General features: G+C 39.0%; 1 protein-coding gene across 1 annotated transcript; it reads right to left on the bottom strand.

The window, feature by feature from the left end:
* Window positions 1–1,349: 1,349 nt before the first annotated feature.
* Window positions 1,350–5,270, bottom strand: LOC130963267 (protein FAR1-RELATED SEQUENCE 5-like). The gene is made up of 7 exons (XM_057889397.1): window positions 5,151–5,270; window positions 4,083–4,133; window positions 3,247–3,983; window positions 2,749–3,149; window positions 2,310–2,527; window positions 1,566–2,210; window positions 1,350–1,469 (listed from the first exon to the last, which is right to left on the bottom strand). Exons 1-7 carry the CDS (start codon window positions 5,268–5,270, stop codon window positions 1,350–1,352), a joined length of 2,292 nt encoding a protein of 763 aa, XP_057745380.1.
* Between the last annotated feature and the right edge of the window lie 16,829 nt (window positions 5,271–22,099).

Genomic DNA, 22,099 nt, shown 5'->3' on the forward strand with positions numbered 1-22,099 from the left:
ATTCCTGCATTTGTTCGGACAACGCACGGCCCAGCTCGTTCGTACGCGATGGTTCCAAAGCAACCGAACAAGTGAGATGAAATTTTAACCCAAATTTAAGGCTTTGTTTGATATCATTTGAAAATTTTTCGTACCATGTAACTTGGTTTTCCTCAACTTAATTGCAATAGCGTTTTATTGTCCTGTAGCTTTGACTGTGGCATGTGTGTCATTAAGTTGATGGAGAGCTGGACCGAAGAACGTCAACTTTGTGAATGGGATGAGGTTTGTAAATTTCACATTTGCGCAAGTGTCATGATTGATCTTGTATAATTATTAATGTAAAGGTTCAATATACTAAACCAACTGATAAATATACCCACAGGATTCACTCCAATCAGACAGGATGGAGTTGATGCTAGATATTATTTGTGGCCCGCACAATACATTGGTACACCAGCTCATTTCGTTATTGGAACAAAAGGTTATACCTGTTCGTCGCAATGAACCACGGAACAAGAAGAAGGACGTTCGTTCACCATACACTGCACCTAGTACACGGTCATTGATTGAACGTGCGGAGGGATTACCGAAGGGTGCAATGCGCAGAAGGAGGAAGAAGTTGCTTACTTAGTATTAGTTACACTGAATTGAACTACTTTGTTATACTGAGTTTACTTACTGTTGACATGCTTAGTGCTTTGTTATTTTTCACATTAGAAAGACTCGATTCCATGACATTTTTTCCTTAAGTACAATGACATATTGGTTATGTTAACTAAAAATTATCCATGTCTTTTAGATTTGAGACTCCCAGATTTATAAGGGTTGTTTGGTAAAGCTGCCATATTTGTGCTTATCAAAACTGGTGACCACTAACCATCCGCCAATATAGCCAATCTGAACATCCAATAACTTACTAAAATGAACATCTAGTCTAACAAGGACAAATCCAAAACATAACCAAGTGATCACAAAATCTAACGGATAACCATCTTTGTTTACAGTAAAAAAGAACATCTGAACACCTATAGAAATGAACATCTACTTTAGTTCATTGAAAATACGTGAAAACAATGTCTATGAGGAATAGCTACGTACCGAAAAACTATATAGTCAAGCGTGTAGAAATCAGAAACAACTTTATTAAACTGTATACTAAGTTATAGAATAATCATCAAATATACATGTTATGCTTTAAGTCTACACAAAATAAAAATAGTAAAATGCTTCGTTTTAACAAATGGAAAAATGGTTCTTGCAATCAATAGCATGTGGACCTTTGCAACAGCTGCCTTAGAACCTTGAAACTAACATGAATCCTATAAACACAAAAATGAGAAAATATACACTATCACAACCTCGTACCACTAATCCCATTTTTGGTTGAAGGAGCTTAACAAAGACATGAAACCACCGTCTTGTTTGGGAACATCCAGGCTAGAAACATCACAATGGTTTATATCTTGAAATGTGTGCGGACGAACCACCTGCCAAAAATAAAAAAGAAAAAGTCCAATAGTTATGTTCTAGGATAGTACTATACCAAATAAACATACAAAGTTGGGATTAAGCAAAACATATACCGGATGTGAATTCTTTTGCTTTCTCCGTCTTGAATTCTTGATGGACTTCTCAAGGGCAGAGCCAAGCCTCTTACTCTTTGGCCTGCCCTTTGTGGTGACCTTCGATGGGCCTTGTATGTCATCAACACCGACATCATTCGAACTCTGAGAGCCAATGTTGGTCTGAGTCTCTGCCATGCTCTCGGACCTCTTTTTGGCTCGGTGCGTAGCCAACTTGGCCCTTGTTTCTTCCAAAGCAACATGCAGCAATGCTGTTTCTTCATCATCACCGAGGAACTCTTGAGCAACATTATAGAAGTGTGCACACAGTTCCCTGAATGCAACATGACTCTCATCTGACCGACTGACATCATGGCTACTTTTGACATACGTATGCTTGCGCTTTATCTTCTTGCTCCATCGAGGAAGAATATAACAGGAAGGTACTTTGTACACTTTATACGAATGAAAAACTTCAAGGCAATGACAGCATAACACACCTGAACTCTCAAAAAGATTGCATTCACAACGAAGCTCATGTGTGGAACGGTCAAAGTGAACATCATACGGAACGCATAGAATAGTATCGTTGAGTAGTTTCTCCTCTTCCACCTTCACGCAGACCACTGGACCCTGTTCATCAACTGCAGAAACTCTGCAGTTAGCCTTCCTCACAAACTCAACTTGAACATCCCTAAAAATGCTCGTGGTATACTCTTGCTGAAACTATTTCTCTATAGGCGAGGTAGTTGCACAAGGGATAACCCCCCTCGAGTCTGCAGCATCATCCTCCAGTTCCCTCTGCTCCTTGACTCCAAGCACATTGTCATATTCATGAACAAATTGGACCAAGCTAGTTTTACTGTGTAAGTATCCACCGTAGAATGCGTGCATGCTCTCACTCCTCTGCGTACTCCACATTCCTGCCCAAAATTCACCCTTGAAGTATATTGGAACCCATATGCGTCGGTCATCGTACAGATCTACAAGAAATAAATAATACCAAATTAAGCATATAAAGCTTACACCAAACATATTACTAAACCTGAGAAATGAACATCCACATTCACTGATATATTAAACATCCAAATATTTACTATAATGAACATCTAGCTAATTGTCATCCAAACTTACTGATAAACGAAACATTCAGATGCCGACCAATTGCAATTAAAGCGCGAGAAGTAATCTTACAGAAACAAACCTGACAGCCATGTGTTGTTATGTAGGTTGTACTCATCTATAAAATCAGCCCAATCATCTTCAAATGACTCCTCCGTCCGAGAGTTCCACACAATGTCGTTTAGGTCACCATACAAAGCTCTGTACCGGCGGTAACCCCCAAGCTTCGAAGGTAGCTTATTCATAATATGCCAAATGCACCACCGGTGGCGTGTGTCGGGTAAAGTATTTTTGATCGCACGGTAAAGGGATCGACATTGATCGGTTATGATACACTTTGGAGCAGTTCCCATGCACTTCACCCATTGGAGAAAAACCCACTCATAACTTCCGATTTCTTCATTCCCCAACAAAGCACAGCCGAGGAGGGTCGACCTACCATGGTGGTTGACCCCAACGAACGACACAAACGGTAATCCATGCCTACCAGAAAAACTAACCAGATGTAAGAAATGCCAATCAAGATCAAAATTCGTATTATCAAGAAAAAGGTAAAAACACCAACTTAACTAATACGTACCTATTTGTATTGTACGTGCTATCAACTGACACGACGTCTCCATAGTATTCATACGACGCCCTACACCTTGCATCAACCCATACTGCACTCTTAAATTTACACTCATCGTCTAACTTCACCGCGTAAAAGAAGTTCGGATTGATGTCCTTCATTCTCCTAAAGTAGCTCATCATCTCCCTGACATCCGCATTAACGTTGCTACTTCGGAGCCTTGCTGTTATATAATTTCTTAAATCCTTCTCTGAGAATCCCAAGTTAGAGGGGCCACCAGCTTCATTTGACAAAGCAAGGAATGTCTTGTTTGGTCGAATCCCAGCCTCATCATTATCCTCGATCACGCACTTCGCATGCATGGTCAACTGCCTATACTCATGATAGTGCACTGCCTTTTTCGGTGAACAAGGGTGAGAGTGCGTCAAGTCAGCCTTGAGCAGAACCCAGTCTTGCACGTCTTTATCAAACTTTACATATATCCTTGCCTTGCACCCAGCAGCTGAAATCGTATTCTTCCGCGTTGGTGCTTTAACACGAGACTCGCGGATCCCGTCGCGATTACAGTGTATAGCTTGATTAATGGGAGCCTTCGTGATCTTGTCAAATGTTGTCGTCCTTATCTTAGTTGCAAATCCAGTTTTCTTTGCATAGGACACATAAAAGTCATGCGCCATCTGTAGCTGAGGAAATCGCATTCCAACTCTTGGTATCTCATCTTCTTGTAGGTTACGATGATCTGGTAACTGTATTTTATATTAATCCAAAAGAAAAATTAATTACCCTTAGTTATCAAATAAAACATGAACATTATGACTAAACAAAAGCAAGCTAGACTCCAGTACCTCATCACCAGGCTCCATCTCTTCACTTCCAACATCCATAACATCCGACAACTGCATACCCAATAATTTCAAAACAACAAGAGTAACCAAAAGGAGGAAGATCCTTATCAAAACTCATTTAAATAAAATCTCAAAAACAATCACCGAAAATACATCAACAGCTACAAAATCAAACCATGAGAATTATTTTTTTCATTTCATGTATTATTTAATTAAATTCAACCCTTTAGTTGTTTTTTTTTATTATTCAATGAAAATTATGTAAAATTATTTCTTTTATTTGGGCTATTATTTAAGGGCCTTAATCTATCTTTAGTGGCTTCTTTTTTTACTCCATGAAAAAAATTCTTTTTCTGTATATTTAGATACACACACTCTTTTCTTCATGTGCAGGAAGAAAAATATTAAAATTTTAACATTATTTATTCCTATAAGCATGAAAAATATTAAAATAATATGCCCGGAAGCATATGAGCATATAACGTTACAAATATGCAGTGAACATATAAGCATATCATTACATGATTAAAACACTCATATAAGCATATCATGGTTAACATGTTGTAAATACAAATAACATTTCCTTCAATTCAGTAAACAAGTTCAGCCACTGCATCACACTATAGTTATCTATTTACATACTTGCATGGTCATCATGTAGATATAATATACACACACTGTAGATAAAAATAAATTCATATAAGCATCCCAAAAAATTATATTATGCTATCCCATCATGCATATAGGCACATAAGTCCATAATAGGATGATTAGTAAATGAAGATGCCATTTAACATGATGACAGCATAAATTCACATACAAAAACACGTAAGAAAATATACTTCCTGTATATAATCATATAACCATAAAATGATTACTTAATTTCAGCTAATCCTCAATGCATATAATCATACTATTAAAAATAAAACAAACATAACTTTAATTACATCTCAACTCATCGATTACAAGTGCATGTTTCAATAAGCATACAATCAAAAAACTCAGTTATAGTAGAATTAAACGCGAAATAAACATCCATGGCAGAATTTGAGGATCCTAATTGCTCACTTTGTTTGACTTGTGACCATGCTCTGCGACATTGGCGGCTAAGTTTTCTTGATCGTTTGATAAATTTTCAGAAACTTCAGCGGCAACACAAACTAACGGTTCAACTATATCAACCTCCATTAATGAATTTCGGCTAGGTGATGTGCATAAAGGAGGACCCTCGCTTGCAGCACGTTCTTCTTGCGATTTGATGAGCGGATAATTTGTACCCTTTTTGGCATTGTTTTTAGTATGTTTTTAGTATATTTTAGTTAGTTTTTAGTATATTTTTATTAGTTTTTAGCTAAAATTCACTTTTCTGGGCTTTACTATGAGTTTGTGTGTTTTTCTGTGATTTCAGGTATTTTCTGGCTGAAATTGAGGGTCCTGAGCAAAAATCTGATTCAGAGACTGAAAAGGACTGCAGATGCTGTTGGATTCTGACCTCTCTGCACTCGAAGTGGATTTTCTGGAGCTACAGAAGCCCAATTGGCGCGCTCTCAACGGCGTTGGAAAGTAGACATCCTGGACTTTCCAGCAATATATGATAGTCCATACTTTGCCCAAGATTTGATGGCCCAAACCGGCGTGGCAAATCAGCCTCAGAAATTCCAGCGTTTAACGCTGGAACTGGCATAAAACTTGGAGTTAAACGCCCAAACTGGCATAAAAGCTGGCGTTTAACTCTAGAAAAGGTCTCTACACGAAAATGCTTCATTGCTCAGCCCAAGCACACACCAAGTGGGCCCGGAAGTGGATTTTTCTGTCATTTACTCATTTCTGTAAACCTTAGGTTACTAGTTTACTATTAATAGGATCTTTTGACATGGTATCTGTACCTCATGACACTTTACACGTTTCTTTGTGTACTTTCCACAGTATGAGTCTCTAAACCCCATGGTTGGGGGTGAGGAGCTCTGCTGTGTCTTGATGGATTAATGCAATTACTACTATTTCTTATTCAATCATGCTTGCTTCCGTTCTAAGATATCACTTGTTCTTAACTCGGATGAATGTGATGATCCGTGACACTCATCATATTCTCAACTATGAACGTGTGCCTGACAACCACCTCCGTTCTACCTTAGATTGAGTAGATATCTCTTGGATTCCTTAATCAGAATCTTCGTGGTATAAGCTAGAACTGATGGCGGCATTCAAGAGAATCCGGAAGGTCTAAACCTTGTCTGTGGTATTCTGAGTAGGATTCAATGATTGAATGACTGTGACGTGCTTCAAACTCCTAGCAGGCGGGGCGTTAGTGATAGACGCAAAAGAATCACTGGATTCTATTCCGGCCTGACCGAGAACCGACAGCTGATTAGCCTATGCTGTGACAGAGCATAGGAATGTTTTCACTGAGAGGATGGGAGGTAGCCACTGACAACGGTGAAACCCTACATACAGCTTGCCATGGAAGGAGCCTTGCGTGTTTGATGAAGAAGACAGTAGGAAAGCAGAGATTCAGAAGATGGAGCATCTCCAAAACCCCAACCCATTCTCCATTACTGCATAACAAGTACTTATTTCATGTTCTGTTGCTTTTCACAATCAATCCTGATAATTTCTGATATCCTGACTAAGATTTACAAGATAACCATAGCTTGCTTCAAGCCGACAATCTCCGTGGGATCGACCCTTGCTCACGTAAGGTATTACTTGGACGACCCAGTGCACTTGCTGGTTAGTTGTGCGGAGTTGCAAAAGTGTGATTGCAATTTCGTGCACCAAGTTTTTGGCGCCGTTGCCGGTGATTGTTCGAGTTTGGACAACTAACGGCTTATCTTGTTGCTTAGATTAGGACTGTTTTGTTTTTAATTGGTTTAGAGTCTTTTAGTTGAGTCTAGTTTCATATTCTAAGTTTGGTGTCAATTGCATGCTTTTGCTTTTCTTTTAATTTTCGATTCTGCATGTCCTTAGTCCCTTTTTGATCCGTAAAAGTTCTAAGTTTGGTGTCCTCTTTGTGTTTTTCCCTTAAAATTTTCGAAAAATTAGTGTTTGATTTTCTAAAAAATTTAAGTTTGGTGTCTTTTTGTGTTTTTCTCTTTCCTCTTTTCAAAAATCAAATCTTTTTCATAAAAATTTTCAATCATATCTTTTTAATTGCTATTTTCAAAATCGTTTTAATTACTTAATTGATTCAGTTCTCAATTTGCTTTGATCTTATTTTCTTTTTGATTTTCGAATTTTCATTTTAATTTTCTTTTGTTTTATTTTATTTTTTTCGTTTAACTCAAAAAAAAAAATTATCTGTTTGCAATCATTATCATTTCCCTTTTGTCCATTATGGACATAAGTGGGATTGATCAGTCCAAAAGGACTCTGGGGTCATACGCTAACCCCATTACAACTGCATATGGGAGTAGCATCTGTACACCTCCCATCAAAGCAAGCAGCTTTGAGCTAAATCCTCAACTCATTATCATAGTGCAGCAAAATTGCCAGTATTCCGGCCTTCCACAGGAAGAGCCCACTGAGTTTCTGGCACAATTTTTACAAATTGCTGACACAGTACATGATAAAGAGGTGGATCAGGATGTCTACAGACTATTACTGTTTCCATTTGCTGTAAAAGATCAAGCTAAAATATGGTTGAATAACCAACCTACAGCAAGCATAAAGACATGGAAACAGTTATCAGAAAAATTCCTGAATCATTTTTACCCTCCAAAGAGGATGACACAGCTAAGGCTGGACATCCAAGGCTTTAAACAAGAGGATAATGAATCCCTTTATAACGCCTGGGAGAGGTATAGAGGTATGCTAAGAAAATGCCCCTCTGAAATGTTTTCAGAGTGGGTACAGTTAGACATCTTCTATTATGGGCTTACAGAAAAAGCTCAGATGTCTTTAGACCACTCAGCTGGTGGATCTATACACATGAGGAAGACAATTGAAGAAGCTCAAGAGCTTATAGATACTGTTGCTAGAAACCAATATTTGTATTCTAGCAATGAGTTCTCTCCAGAAGAGGAAGTCATGACAGTAGTCACTGACCCTAATCCTCAAGAACAGATAATTGAGCTTAATCAACAATTGCTCCTGATGACAGAACAGTTAGCAGAATTTAAAGAGATGCTCTATGAAACTAAAGTTGCTAACAAGAACATAGAACTGCAGTTGAATCAAGCAAAACAGCAAATATCTAAACAGATAACAGAGGAGTGTCAAGCAGTTCAACTGAGGAGTGGGAAGACACTGAATACCACTGCTCAAAAGAGCAAAAAGCCAAACAGGGAACAATTGACAGAGAATAACCAAACCACTGTTCAAAATCCCTCTGAGGACAGTAAGAGCCCAGAGAGGAATGTTATTGGCGTTCAAACGCCAGAAAGGGAAGGAAAGTTGGCGTTAAACGCCCATTCCTTGCCCAGTTCTGGTGTTCAAACGCCAAAAAAGGGAGAGAAGTTGGCGTTTAACGCCCAATCTTCACCCATTCCTGGCGTTCAAACGCCAAGGGAAGATCAGACACCTGAGAGTGCTGACAGTAATCCCTCTAAAAAGGCTTCTTCAACCACTTCTGTAAGGAATAAACCTGCAGCATCTAAGGTTGAAGAATATCAAGCCAAGATGCCTTATCCTCAGAAACTCCGCAAAGCGGAACAGGATAAGCAATTTGCTCGCTTTGCAGACTATCTAAGGACTCTTGAAATAAAGATTCCGTTTGCAGAGGCACTTGAGCAAATACCTTCTTATGCTAAGTTCATGAAGGAAATCTTAAGTCATAAGAGGGATTGGAGAGAAACTGAAAAAGTGTTTCTCACTGAAGAATGCAGTGCAGTCATTCTGAAAAGCTTACCAGAAAAGCTTCAAGATCCTGGAAGCTTTCTGATACCATGCACATTAGAAGGCACTTGCACCAAGACAGCCCTATGTGATCTTGGAGCAAGCATCAATCTAATACCTGCATCCACTATCAGAAAGCTTGGGTTGACTGGAGAAGTCAAACCAACCAGGATATGCCTCCAACTTGCTGATGGCTCCATTAAACATCCATCAGGCATAATAGAGGATATGATTGTCAAGGTTGGGCCATTCACCTTTCCAACTGACTTTGTGGTGCTGGAAATGGAGGAGCACAAGAGTGCAACTCTCATTCTAGGAAGACCTTTCCTAGCAACTGGACGAACTCTCATTGATGTACAAAAAGGGGAAGTAACCTTGAGAGTCAATGAGGATGAGTTCAAGTTAAATGCTGTAAAAGCTATGCAGCATCCAGACACACCAAATGACTGCATGGGCGCTGACATTATTGACTCTCTGGTAGAAGAGATCAATATGGCTGAAGGCCTAGAATCAGAGCTTGAGGACATCTTCAAAGATGCTCAACCTGATCAAGAAGAACTAGAGGAAGCAAAGGAATTTTCGAAAATTCCTCAGGAGGAGGATAAACCTCCCAAACCTGAACTCAAACCACTACCACCATCCCTGAAATATGCATTTCTGGGAGGGGGTGAAACTTTTTCAGTGATTATAAGCTCTGCTTTAAATCCACAGGAAGAGGAAGCACTGATTCAAGTGCTGAGGACACACAAGACAGCTCTTGGGTGGTCCATAAGTGATCTTAAGGGTATTAGCCCAGCTAGATGCATGCACAAGATCCTGTTGGAAGATAATGCCAAACCAGTGGTCCAACCACAGAGGAGGCTAAATCCAGCCATGAAGGAGGTGGTGCAGAAAGAGGTCACTAAATTACTAGAGGCTGGGATTATTTATCCTATTTCTGATAGCCTCTGGGTGAGCCCTGTCCAAGTTGTCCCCAAAAAGGGAGGCATGACAGTGGTTCATAATGAAAAAAATGAACTGGTTCCTACAAGAACAGTCACAGGGTGGCGTATGTGTATTGACTACAGAAGGCTCAATACAGCCACCAGAAAGGATCATTTTCCTTTACCATTCATAGACCAAATGCTAGAAAGACTAGCTGGTCATGATTATTACTGCTTTTTGGATGGCTATTCAGGTTACAACCAAATTACAGTAGATCCTCAGGACCAAGAGAAAACAGCATTTACTTGCCCTTCTGGCGTGTTTGCCTACAGAAGGATGCCTTTTGGTCTGTGTAATGCTCCTGCAACCTTTCAGAGATGCATGCTATCCATCTTCTCTGATATGGTGGAGAAATTCCTGGAAGTCTTCATGGATGACTTCTCAGTATATGGAGACTCATTCAGCTCCTGTCTTAATCACCTAGCACTTGTCCTGAAAAGGTGCCAAGAGACTAACCTGGTTTTAAACTGGGAGAAATGTCACTTTATGGTGATTGAAGGAATTGTCCTTGGGCATAAAATTTCAAGCAGGGGAATAGAGGTGGATAAGGCAAAGGTAGAGGTAATTGAAAAATTACCACCACCTGCCAATGTTAAGGCAATCAGAAGCTTTCTGGGGCATGCAGGATTCTACAGAAGGTTTATAAAGGATTTTTCAAAAATTGCAAAACCTTTAAGTAACCTGCTAGCTGCTGACACACCATTTGTGTTTGACACACAGTGTCTGCAGGCATTTGAGACCCTGAAAGCTAAGCTGGTCACAGCACCAGTTATCTCTGCACCAGATTGGACATTGCCATTTGAATTAATGTGTGATGCCAGTGATCATGCCATTGGTGCAGTGTTGGGACAGAGGCATAACAAACTTCTGCATGTCATTTATTATGCTAGCCGTGTTCTAAATGATGCACAGAAGAATTACACAACCACAGAAAAAGAATTACTTGCAGTGGTCTATGCCATTGACAAGTTTAGATCTTATCTAGTAGGATCCAAAGTGATTGTGTACACTGACCATGCTGCTCTTAAATACTTACTCACAAAGCAGAATTCAAAACCCAGGCTAATAAGATGGGTGTTGCTTCTGCAAGAGTTTGATATAGAAATAAGAGACAGAAAAGGGACAGAGAACCAAGTAGCTGATCATCTGTCCCGAATAGAACCAGTAGCTGGGGCGTCCCTCCCTTCTACTGAGATCGCTGAGACTTTCCCAGATGAGCAACTCTTTGCCATCCAGGAAGCTCCTTGGTTTGCAGATATTGCAAATTATAAAGCTGTGAGGTTCATACCCCAGGAGTACAGCAAAGTGCAAAGAAAGAAATTAATTTCAGATGCCAAGTACTACCTCTGGGATGAACCATATCTCTTTAAGAGATGTGCAGATGGAGTAATCCGCAGATGTGTACCCAGAGAAGAAGCACAAAAGATCCTATGGCATTGCCATGGATCACAGTATGGAGGGCATTTTGGAAGTGAGCGAACAGCCGCTAAAGTCCTCCAATGTGGCTTCTACTGGCCTACTCTCTATAAAGATTCCCGAGAGTTTGTGCGTAACTGTGACAGTTGCCAAAGAGCTGGTAACCTGCCTCACGGATATGCCATGCCTCAACAAGGGATATTAGAGATAGAATTGTTTGATGTATGGGGAATTGACTTCATGGGTCCATTCCCACCATCATACTCAAACACTTACATTCTGGTGGCAGTGGACTACGTATCTAAGTGGGTAGAAGCAATTGCTACACCCACTAATGATACCAAGACCGTGCTAAAATTCCTCCAGAAACACATCTTCAGCAGGTTTGGTGTTCCCAGAGTACTAATCAGTGATGGGGGCACTCATTTCTGCAATAGACAGCTATACTCTGCTATGGTTAGATATGGAATCAGCCATAAAGTGGCAACTCCGTATCATCCACAGACAAATGGGCAAGCTGAAGTCTCTAATAGAGAGCTAAAAAGAATCCTAGAACGGACTGTGATAGCCCGGAGAAAGGATTGGGCAAAGAGCTTGGATGATGCTCTGTGGGGATACAGAACAGCATTCAAGACTCCTATAGGAACCTCTCCATACCACTTGGTGTATGGGAAGGCCTGTCATCTGCCCGTGGAACTGGAACATAAAGCCTACTGGGCAACCAGATTCCTAAACATGGATGCACAGTTAGCTGGTGAAAAGAGACTGCTCCAGCTAAATGAGCTAGAGGAGTTCAGACTCAATGCCTTTGAAAATGCAAAAATTTATAAGGAAAAGGCAAAGAAATGGCATGACAAGAAGTTGTCAACCAGAGTCTTTGAGCCAGGACAAAAAGTTCTGCTCTTCAACTCTAGGCTCAAATTGTTTCCGGGAAAACTCAAATCCCGGTGGAGGGGTCCGTATGTGATTACAGGAGTTTCACCATATTGATATGTTGAGCTTCAGGATATTGATTCTGACAAAAAGTTCATTGTTAACGGACAGAGAATCAAGCATTATCTTGAAGGCAATTTTGAGCAGGAATGCTCAAAACTGAGACTTGAGTGATTCTCAGTGAAGGTCCAGCTAAAGACAGTAAAGAAGCGCTTGCTGGGAGGCAACCCAGTCATTAGGAGGTTATATGATTTGTTCTTACAGAGGCAAGTATCAAAAATGAAGGAATTCACAGAGTTACAGAAGGATTCAGCTCAAAAAGCAGAGAAAATGAGCTTACTGGCGAAAAAACGCCAGTAAGGGGCATTTTGGGCGTTAAACGCCAGAATGGGTACCATTCTGGGCGTTAAACGCCAGAATGGGTACCATTCTGGGCGTTTAACGCCAGGAATGGTGCCATTTTGGGCGTTAAACGCCAGAATGGGCACCATTCTGGGCGTTTAACGCCAGGTGTGCAGCATCCTGGGCGTTTTGGAAAAACGCCAGTGATAAAGGAATTCTAGCGTTTAACGCCAGCCAGGGCACCTGGCTGGGCGTTAAACGCCCAAAAGGGGCATCAAATGGGCGTTAAACGCCAGAATGGGTGCCATTCTGGGCGTTTAACGCCAGAAAGGTGGGGGGGACCACAATTTTATTTTCAAATCAAATTTTTTCAAACTTTCCTTTTCTTACCCATACTTTTCTACAAAATCACACTTCAACCATTCATCATTCACTTTCAAATCTTCAAAAATCAAGACCATTCTTCAAATCTATTTCAAATCAATTCCAAATATTGTTCAAAAACTCACCTTTCTCTCAAATCTCCTTTCAAATTTTGCTTTTCTTTTCGAAATCTCCCCTCCCCACCTTATAAATACACGTTTGTCCCCCCCTCATTCCACCACACCATTCGAATTTCCTCTTCCTCTCTCTCTCTTCTCTCCTTTCTTTTGCTTGAGGACAAGCAAACCTCTAAGTTTGGTGTGCTTTTCCGTGATCACTAAGCCAAGATTCATCAAGATCATGGCTCCTAAGGGAAAACAAACCAATTTAAGAGGAAAGAAAGAGAATAATCCAAAGAATCTTTGGAACCAAGAGAAGTTCTTAACCAAAGAACATGAAGACCATTATCACAAGATAATGGGTCTGAGGTCAGTGATCCCGGAAGTGAAATTTGATCTGAAAGAAGATGAATATCCGGGGATCCAAGAGCAAATTCGAAACAGAGGATGGGAAGTTCTAACCAATCCTGAGATAAAGGTTGGAAGGAACATGGTTCAGGAATTCTACTCAAATCTGTGGTTAACAGATAAGCAAAGAATGACTGAAACTGCTTACCATACCTACAGAACTATGGTCAGAGGGAAAGTTATGTACTTCCATCTGGACAAAATAAGAGAAATCTTCAAACTGCCTCAACTGCAAGATGATCTTGAATCCTTTAATAGGAGGATGGTGAAAGCAGATAAAGGGTTGGATCAAGTTCTAGAGGACATATGCCTCCCTGGAACTAAATGGATAACCAATTCTAAGGGTGTCCCAAACCAACTCAAGAGGGGAGACCTCAAACCAATTGCAAGAGGTTGGCTAGACTTTATTGGGCGCTCCATACTACCCACTAACAACCGTTCTGAGGTCACCATCAAGAGAGCAGTGATGATTCATTGCATTATGCTTGGAAGAGAAGTGGAGGTTCATCATGTGATTGCTTGTGAGATCTACACAATTGCAAATAAGAATTCCACTGAAGCCAAATTGGCTTACCCAAGCTTGATCTCCTTGCTCTGTAAAGAGGCTGGGGTGAAGATGGGAGTAGATGAATTCATACCCATTGAACATCCAATCACCAAGAAGTCAATGGAAGGACAAATGCAAGACAACTCTATCAAAAGGAGGGCGCAGGAGTTCCTCCCTAAATTCCCTGAAATTGGCTACTGGGCCAGCCTAGAAGCATCTATCACCAAGTTGCAAGAAACTATGGAGCAACTGAAGGAAGAACAGCAGAATCAGAACTGCATGCTCTGCAAATTGCTGAAGGAACAAGAGAAGCAGGGGCGTGAACTCCAAGAGATGAAACGCCAAAAGCTCTCCTCTCGAGTTGAGGGAGCATCCACTTCTCAAAATCAAGGTTGTTGAGTCCTAACTCTGTGAAAACCTCTATCATTAGGAGCCTATTTTTTTTGCGTTTTTTTTGTTTTGTTTTGTTTTCTATTTTTATAATTTTTAGTCTCATCTTATATCTATATTTGAGTCTTGTTCTTAATTCATAATTAATAAAATTAAAATTTTATGCCTTAAAGCTATGAATGTCCTATGAATCCATCACCTCTCTTAAATGAAAAATGCTTTAATCACAAAAGAACAAGAAGTACAAGATTTCGAAATTTATCCTTGAAACTAGTTGAATTAGTTTGATGTGGTGACAATACTTTTTGTTTTCTGAATGAATGCTTGAACAGTGCATATGTCTCTTGAAATTGTTGTTTTAAGAATGTTAAAATTGTTGGCTCTTGAAAGAATGATGGAAAATGAGAACTGTTATTGAGGATCTGAAAAATCATCAAAGAGATTCTTGAAGCAAGAAAAAGCAAGTGAATACAAAAAAAAAATTTCGAAAAAAAAGAGAAAAAAAAAATAAAGTTGTGAACCAAGGCAAAAAGAGTGTGCTTAAGAACCCTGGACACCTCTAATTGGGGACTCTAGCAAAGCTGAGTCACAATCTAAAAAGGTTCACCCAATTATGTGTCTGTGGCATGTATGTATCCGGTGGTAATACTGGAAGACAGAGTGCTTTGGGCCACAGCCAAGACTCATACACTAGCTATGTTCAAGAATCATTATACTTAACTAGGAGAATCAATAACACTATCTGAGTTCTGAGTTCTTATAGATGCCAATCATTCTGAACTTCAAGGGATAGAGTGAGATGCCAAAACTGTTCGGAGGCAAAAAGCTACTAGTCCCGCTCATCTAATTGGAGCTATGTTTCCTTGATATTTTGGAATCTATAGTATATTCTCTTCTTTTTATCCTATTTTGATTTTCAGTTGCTTGGAGACAAGCAACAATTTAAGTTTGGTGTTGTGATGAGCGGATAATTTGTACCCTTTTTGGCATTATTTTTAGTATATTTTTAGTATATTTTAGTTAGTTTTTAGTATATTTTTATTAGTTTTTAGCTAAAATTCACTTTTTTGGGCTTTACTATGAGTTTGTGTGTTTTTCTGTGATTTCAGGTATTTTCTGGCTGAAATTGAGGATCCTGAGCAAAAATCTGATTCAGAGACTGAAAAGGACTGCAGATGCTGTTGGATTCTGACCTCTCTGCACTCGAAGTGGATTTTCTGGAGCTACAGAAGCCCAATTGGCGCGCTCTCAACGACGTTGGAAAGTAGACATCCTGGGCTTTCCAGCAATATATGATAGTCCATACTTTGCCCAAGATTTGATGGCCCAAACCGGCGTGGCAAATCAGCCTCAGAAATTCCAGCGTTTAACGCTGGAACTGGCATAAAACTTGGAGTTAAACGCCCAAACTGGCATAAAAGCTGGCGTTTAACTCTAGAAAAGGTCTCTACACGAAAATGCTTCATTGCTCAGCCCAAGCACACACCAAGTGGGCCCGGAAGTGGATTTTTCTGTCATTTACTCATTTCTGTAAACCTTAGGTTACTAGTTTACTATTAATAGGATCTTTTGACATGGTATCTGTACCTCATGACACTTTACACGTTTCTTTGTGTACTTTCCACAGTATGAGTCTCTAAACCCCATGGTTGGGGGTGAGGAGCTCTGCTGTGTCTTGATGGATTAATGCAATTACTACTATTTCTTATTCAATCATGCTTGCTTCCGTTCTAAGATATCACTTGTTCTTAACTCGGATGAATGTGATGATCCGTGACACTCATCATATTCTCAACTATGAACGTGTGCCTGACAACCACCTCCGTTCTACCTTAGATTGAGTAGATATCTCTTGGATTCCTTAATCAGAATCTTCGTGGTATAAGCTAGAACTGATGGCGGCATTCAAGAGAATCCGGAAGGTCTAAACCTTGTCTGTGGTATTCTGAGTAGGATTCAATGATTGAATGACTGTGACGTGCTTCAAACTCCTAGCAGGCGGGGCGTTAGTGACAGACGCAAAAGAATCACTGGATTCTATTCCGGCCTGACCGAGAACCGACAGCTGATTAGCCTATGCTGTGACAGAGCATAGGAATGTTTTCACTGAGAGGATGGGAGGTAGCCACTGACAACGGTGAAACCCTACATACAGCTTGCCATGGAAGGAGCCTTGCGTGTTTGATGAAGAAGACAGTAGGAAAGCAGAGATTCAGAAGATGGAGCATCTCCAAAACCCCAACCCATTCTCCATTACTGCATAACAAGTACTTATTTCATGTTCTGTTGCTTTTCACAATCAATCCTGATAATTTCTGATATCCTGACTAAGATTTACAAGATAACCATAGCTTGCTTCAAGCCGACAATCTCCGTGGGATCGACCCTTGCTCACGCAAGGTATTACTTGGACGACCCAGTGCACTTGCTGGTTAGTTGTGCGGAGTTGCAAAAGTGTGATTGCAATTTCGTGCACCGCGATTCTGCCATTCTGAAGGAGTGAACACCGGCTGTGTTGTGTGCAGATGAGAGGGCGACGCTATCGATCGTATATGAGAGGGCGGCTGCGTTGGAAAGATCCTGCATGGGGCAGCCGTGCTGCGTTGTGTGCAGATGAGAGGGCGGCGCTGTCGATCGTAGATGAGAGGGCAGCTGCGTTGGAACGATCCTGCATGGGGCAGCCGTGTGATCGTTGATGAGATGATGCAGCGTTTTAACCTAATTAATTGATTAGAATCTATAATTACTAAATGGTTTCAAATTTCAAATAAGAAATAATACAAAATTAATTAATAACCCATTATTTAATTTAAATTTCATTTAAACCCCATTGTATGCATTGTACAACTAGTCTATTGTTTCCTCATACTTTTCCAATAATAAATATAATCTGTTGCACCCTATAGCGCGGGTTATGAATAAAAGAAAAATTATAAAAAAAAAATTAGTAAACAATCATAAAAAAAGTTCTTGATGTAAAGGGAAATATATTTGTATATAATCGTTGATTGGTACTTCAAATCAAAAGGAAAGTTATGAAAAAGATAGCACTAAAATGATAACAAACCCCAAAAGAGAAAATGATCATGAATAATCTTACAGTTTTTCTCTGGATATCAACGTGTGTAACAAATTTGATAGGCAAATAATAGAAACTTCGGTGAATAGAAAAGAGTTAATATCCTATTCTTAAAATAAAACAAGTTTTGCAAATATAATATTGCGCTTTTTCATCTTCGATTATGAAATAGACATATTCACAAATCTATATCCTGTAAATTAACATGTGGGAACACAGTCTAATTTTTTAAAATACATGGAAGTATTAAACAAATGGCACGTAGAGATGTTTAGTAATTAAGTTAGTAAAAAAAATTATATTTTATCAAAATGCAACTTTATTTAATATTTTTATTATTGATGTGAGTGTGACTTTACTTAGTAATTTATAAATATTTTTACTGATGTTTAAAACACTTGCTTTGTTTTCATGTGATCTGAAAACTAGAGATTCAAGTCGTTAAATTATTATATTATTCTTTTTATTGCGTTTTTTTTCGAGCTTTGTGTTGATACAAAATGAATAAATACTGAACTGTTGTAAAATAAAGGATATATAAAATAAAGATGTATAAATAGAAGACTCTATTATTAATATAATTAGCTCAATAATTTTTATATATATATAATAATATTATATGTTGTATTGTGTATATATATATAAAGATAAGAAAAAGTATTAAAAATAAAGAGAGAGATATTTGCATTTGATATTATCTCAATATAATAAAGATGGTTAATATTGCTATTAATATTATATGTAAAGAGTAATAAAAAATAGAATTTAAAATACTTATAAAATAAAAGAAGAGAAAGAATTGTAATAGTAATATAAGGAGAAGGGTATTTGTTTGCAACATAAAAGAGAATCGATCTCTTATTATTTGGTTGTGTGTAGTAATAGAAAAGAAACTAAATACTTTATAAGAAAGAGAGAGAGGGAATATATTAGCTTGTATTGCTGTTGTTTTTTTGTGTGTAATTGTTAAAGGCTTATGCCTATATTTATATACGTACATGAGGTAAATTTTCAACTTCATATTAAATGAAGTCATCCTTGAGAAACTATATATCATGGAAAATGGGCATCCACGTAAGGGTGATAAATTATCCTTATCACAACACTCCCCCTTGGATGACCATTTAGGATTATTGCCTCATTAAAACCTTACTAAAGGAAAACCCTGTGGGAAAAACCTTAGTGAAGGAAAAAGAGTACAATATCCTTTGTGATGGGGACTGCCTCATTAAAAACCTTGTCAAGAAAAACCCAATGGGAAAAAAACCTGACCAAGGAAAAAAGAGTACAGTCTCCCCCTCTTGCCGACATCATTTAACGTCTCGAAATCGGCGCATCCCAATCTCATGTACCAATCTTTCAAAGGAGGATTTTGGGAGTGACTTTGTGAATAAATCTGCCAGATTGTCACTTGAACGGATCTGTTGGACATCAATTGTCCCTTGATTTTGAAGATCATGAGTGAAGAAGAATTTGGGAGAAATGTGCTTTATTCTATCGCCTTTAATGTATCCGCCTTTAAGTTGAGCAATGCATGCTGTATTATCTTCAAACAGGACAGTTGGAGCTATCTTATGATCAATCAGCCCACATGATGACATAATATATTGAATCAGACTCCTTAGCCAAAAACACTCGCGACTAGCTTCATGAATCGCCAGTATTTCAGCATGATTAGAGGATGTTGCAGCAATTGTCTGTTTCGTGGACCTCCAAGATATAGCTGTACCACCATATGTAAACAGATATCCTGTTTGAGATCTCCCTTTATGTGAATCAGACAAGTAGCCAGCATCTGCATAGCCAACTAGTTGTGACTTGGATCCATAGGGGTAAAACAATCCCATATCAACCGTTCCATGAAGATATCGAAAAATTTGTTTGATTCCACTCCAATGTCTTTTGGTTGGAGAGGAACTATACCTTGCTAGTAAATTCACCGCGAATGATATGCCAGGTCGCGTATTATTAGCAAGATACATTAGTGCTCCAATGGCACTAAGATATGGTACTTCAGGACCAATGATATCTTCATTTTCTTCTTTAGGACGGAATTGATCCTTTTTCACATCCAAAGATCTTACGATCATTGGGGTACTTAATGGATGTGACTTATCCATATAAAATCTCTTCAAGATCTTTTCTGTGTATGTTGTTTGATGAATAAAGATCCCGTCTTTTATATGCTCGATCTGCAGGCCGAGACAAAATTTAGTCTTTCCAAGATCTTTCATCTCAAACTCTTCTTTTAGAGTTTTTATAATTGTTGGAATCTCTTCAGGAGTCCCAATGATATTTAAATCATCAACGTACACAGCAATTATAACGAATCCAGATGCAGATTTCTTTATGAAAACACATGGGCAGATATCATCATTCTTGAATCCGTTTTTGGCCAGATACTCAGTAAGACGATTATACCACATTCGTCCAGATTGCTTTAGACCATATAAAGATCTTTGCAATTTGACTGAGTATAACCCTTGCGAATATTCATTGGATGGTTTAGATATCTTTAATCCTTCAGGGACTTTCATATAGATATCCCGATCTAATGAGCCGTATAAATAGGCTGTTACCACATCCATTAAATGCATATGCAGTTTATGATATGCAGATAGGCTGACCAAATAACGCAAAGTTATTGCATCCACTACAGGGGAATACGTTTCTTCATAATCTATACCAGGCCTTTGTGAAAAACCTTGTGCCACAAGTCGGGCTTTATAGCGCACAACTTCATTTTTCTCATTTCGTTTTCTCACAAATACCCACTTATATCCAACAGGTTTTACATCTTCAGGTGTACGGACTACAGGTCCAAAGACTTCACGTTTTGCAAGTGAGTCTAATTCAGCCTTCATGGCTGCTTCCCATTTTGGCCAATCATTTCTTTGTCGACATTCTTCAACTGATCTTGGCTCAAGATCCTTACTTTCATGCATGATATCTAATGCCACATTATATGCAAATATTTCATTGACAATTGTCTTATTTCGGTCCCATTTCTCTCATGTAAAGACATAATTTATTGAGATCTCATCATTTTCACAATTTTCAGGTACCTGAACGTCTTCTGGCGTTATATCAGAATTTTGGACAACTGCAGGTGTCTCTACTATGTCTTTTTCAACAGGAACATTATTTACCTCTTTTCTCTTTCGAGGATTTTTGTCTTTGGAACCGACAGGCCTGCCACGCTTCTGGCGTGTATTTGCTTCCGTGGCTATTTGTCCTACTGGGACATCAATTCGAATTGGGGCATTTTTCGCCCTGCCACGCTTCTGGCGTGAATTTGCTTCAGTGGCTACTTGTCCTACTGGGACGTCAATTCGAATTGAGGCATTTTCCGCTGGTATATAAGATTTGGTTATCCTCTTTGTATCGGAAAATGCATCAGGCAATTCATTTGCTATTCTTTGCAAATGTATAATCTTTTGAACTTCTAGTTCACATTGCCCTGATCGAGGATCTAAATGCATCAACGATGATGCATTCCAATTAAGTTCCTTTTCAGGAAGCTTATTCTCTCCCCCTAATGTTGGAAATTTTGATTCATCAAAATGACAATCCGCAAACCGGGCTTTAAACACATCTCCGGTTTGTATCTCAAGATACCTCACTATAGAGGGAGAATCATATCCAACATATATCCCCAATTTTCTTTGGGGTCCCATTTTGGTGCGATTAGGTGGTGCAATGGGAACATATATCGCACACCCAAATATTCTTAAATGGGAAACATTTGGCTGCTGGCCAAAAGCTAATTGTATAGGAGAGAATTGATGATAACTCGTTGGCCTCAAACGAATAAGTGCCGCGGCATGTAAAATAGCATGCCCCCAAACCGAGGTTGGGAGATTTGTTCTCATAAGCAAGGGTCTAGCAATTAATTGGAGGCGCTTAATAAGTGATTCTGCTAACCCATTTTGTGTGTGAACATAAGCTACTGGATGTTCAACACTTATTCCATTAGCCATACAATAAGCATCAAAAGCTTGGGAAGTAAATTCACCAGCATTATCAAGACGAATTGCTTTTATTGGATTTTCTGGAAATTGTGCTTTTAATCGAATAATTTGAGCCAATAATCTCGCAAACACCAGGTTGCGAGAAGATAATAAGCACACATGTGACCATCTCGAAGATGCGTCTATTAGGACCATAAAATATCTAAAAGATCCACATGGTGGATGAATAGGTCCACATATATCACCTTGAATCCTTTCTAGGAATTCAGGGGACTCAAATCCAATCTTTACTGGTGATGGCTTTAAAATTAACTTTCCCTGAGAACATGCAGCACAACAAAATTCACTAGTTTTAAGAATCTTCTGGTTCTTTAGTGAATGTCCATGAGAGTTTTCAATGATTCTCCTCATCATGGTTGTTCCCGGATGACCCAATCGGTCGTGCCAAGTTATGAATTCATTTGGGCTAGTAAACTTCTGGTTTACAGTGGCATGTGATTCAATTGCACTAATCTTGGTATAATACAACCCAGATGAAAGTGAGGGTAATTTTTCTAATATAACTTTCTTATTTGAATCATGAGTTGTGATACATAAATACTCATGATTTTCCTCATTCATTGTCTCAACAT

The sequence above is a fragment of the Arachis stenosperma genome, chromosome 2 (genome assembly GCF_014773155.1).
Source record: "Arachis stenosperma cultivar V10309 chromosome 2, arast.V10309.gnm1.PFL2, whole genome shotgun sequence".
NCBI lineage: Eukaryota > Viridiplantae > Streptophyta > Magnoliopsida > Fabales > Fabaceae > Arachis > Arachis stenosperma.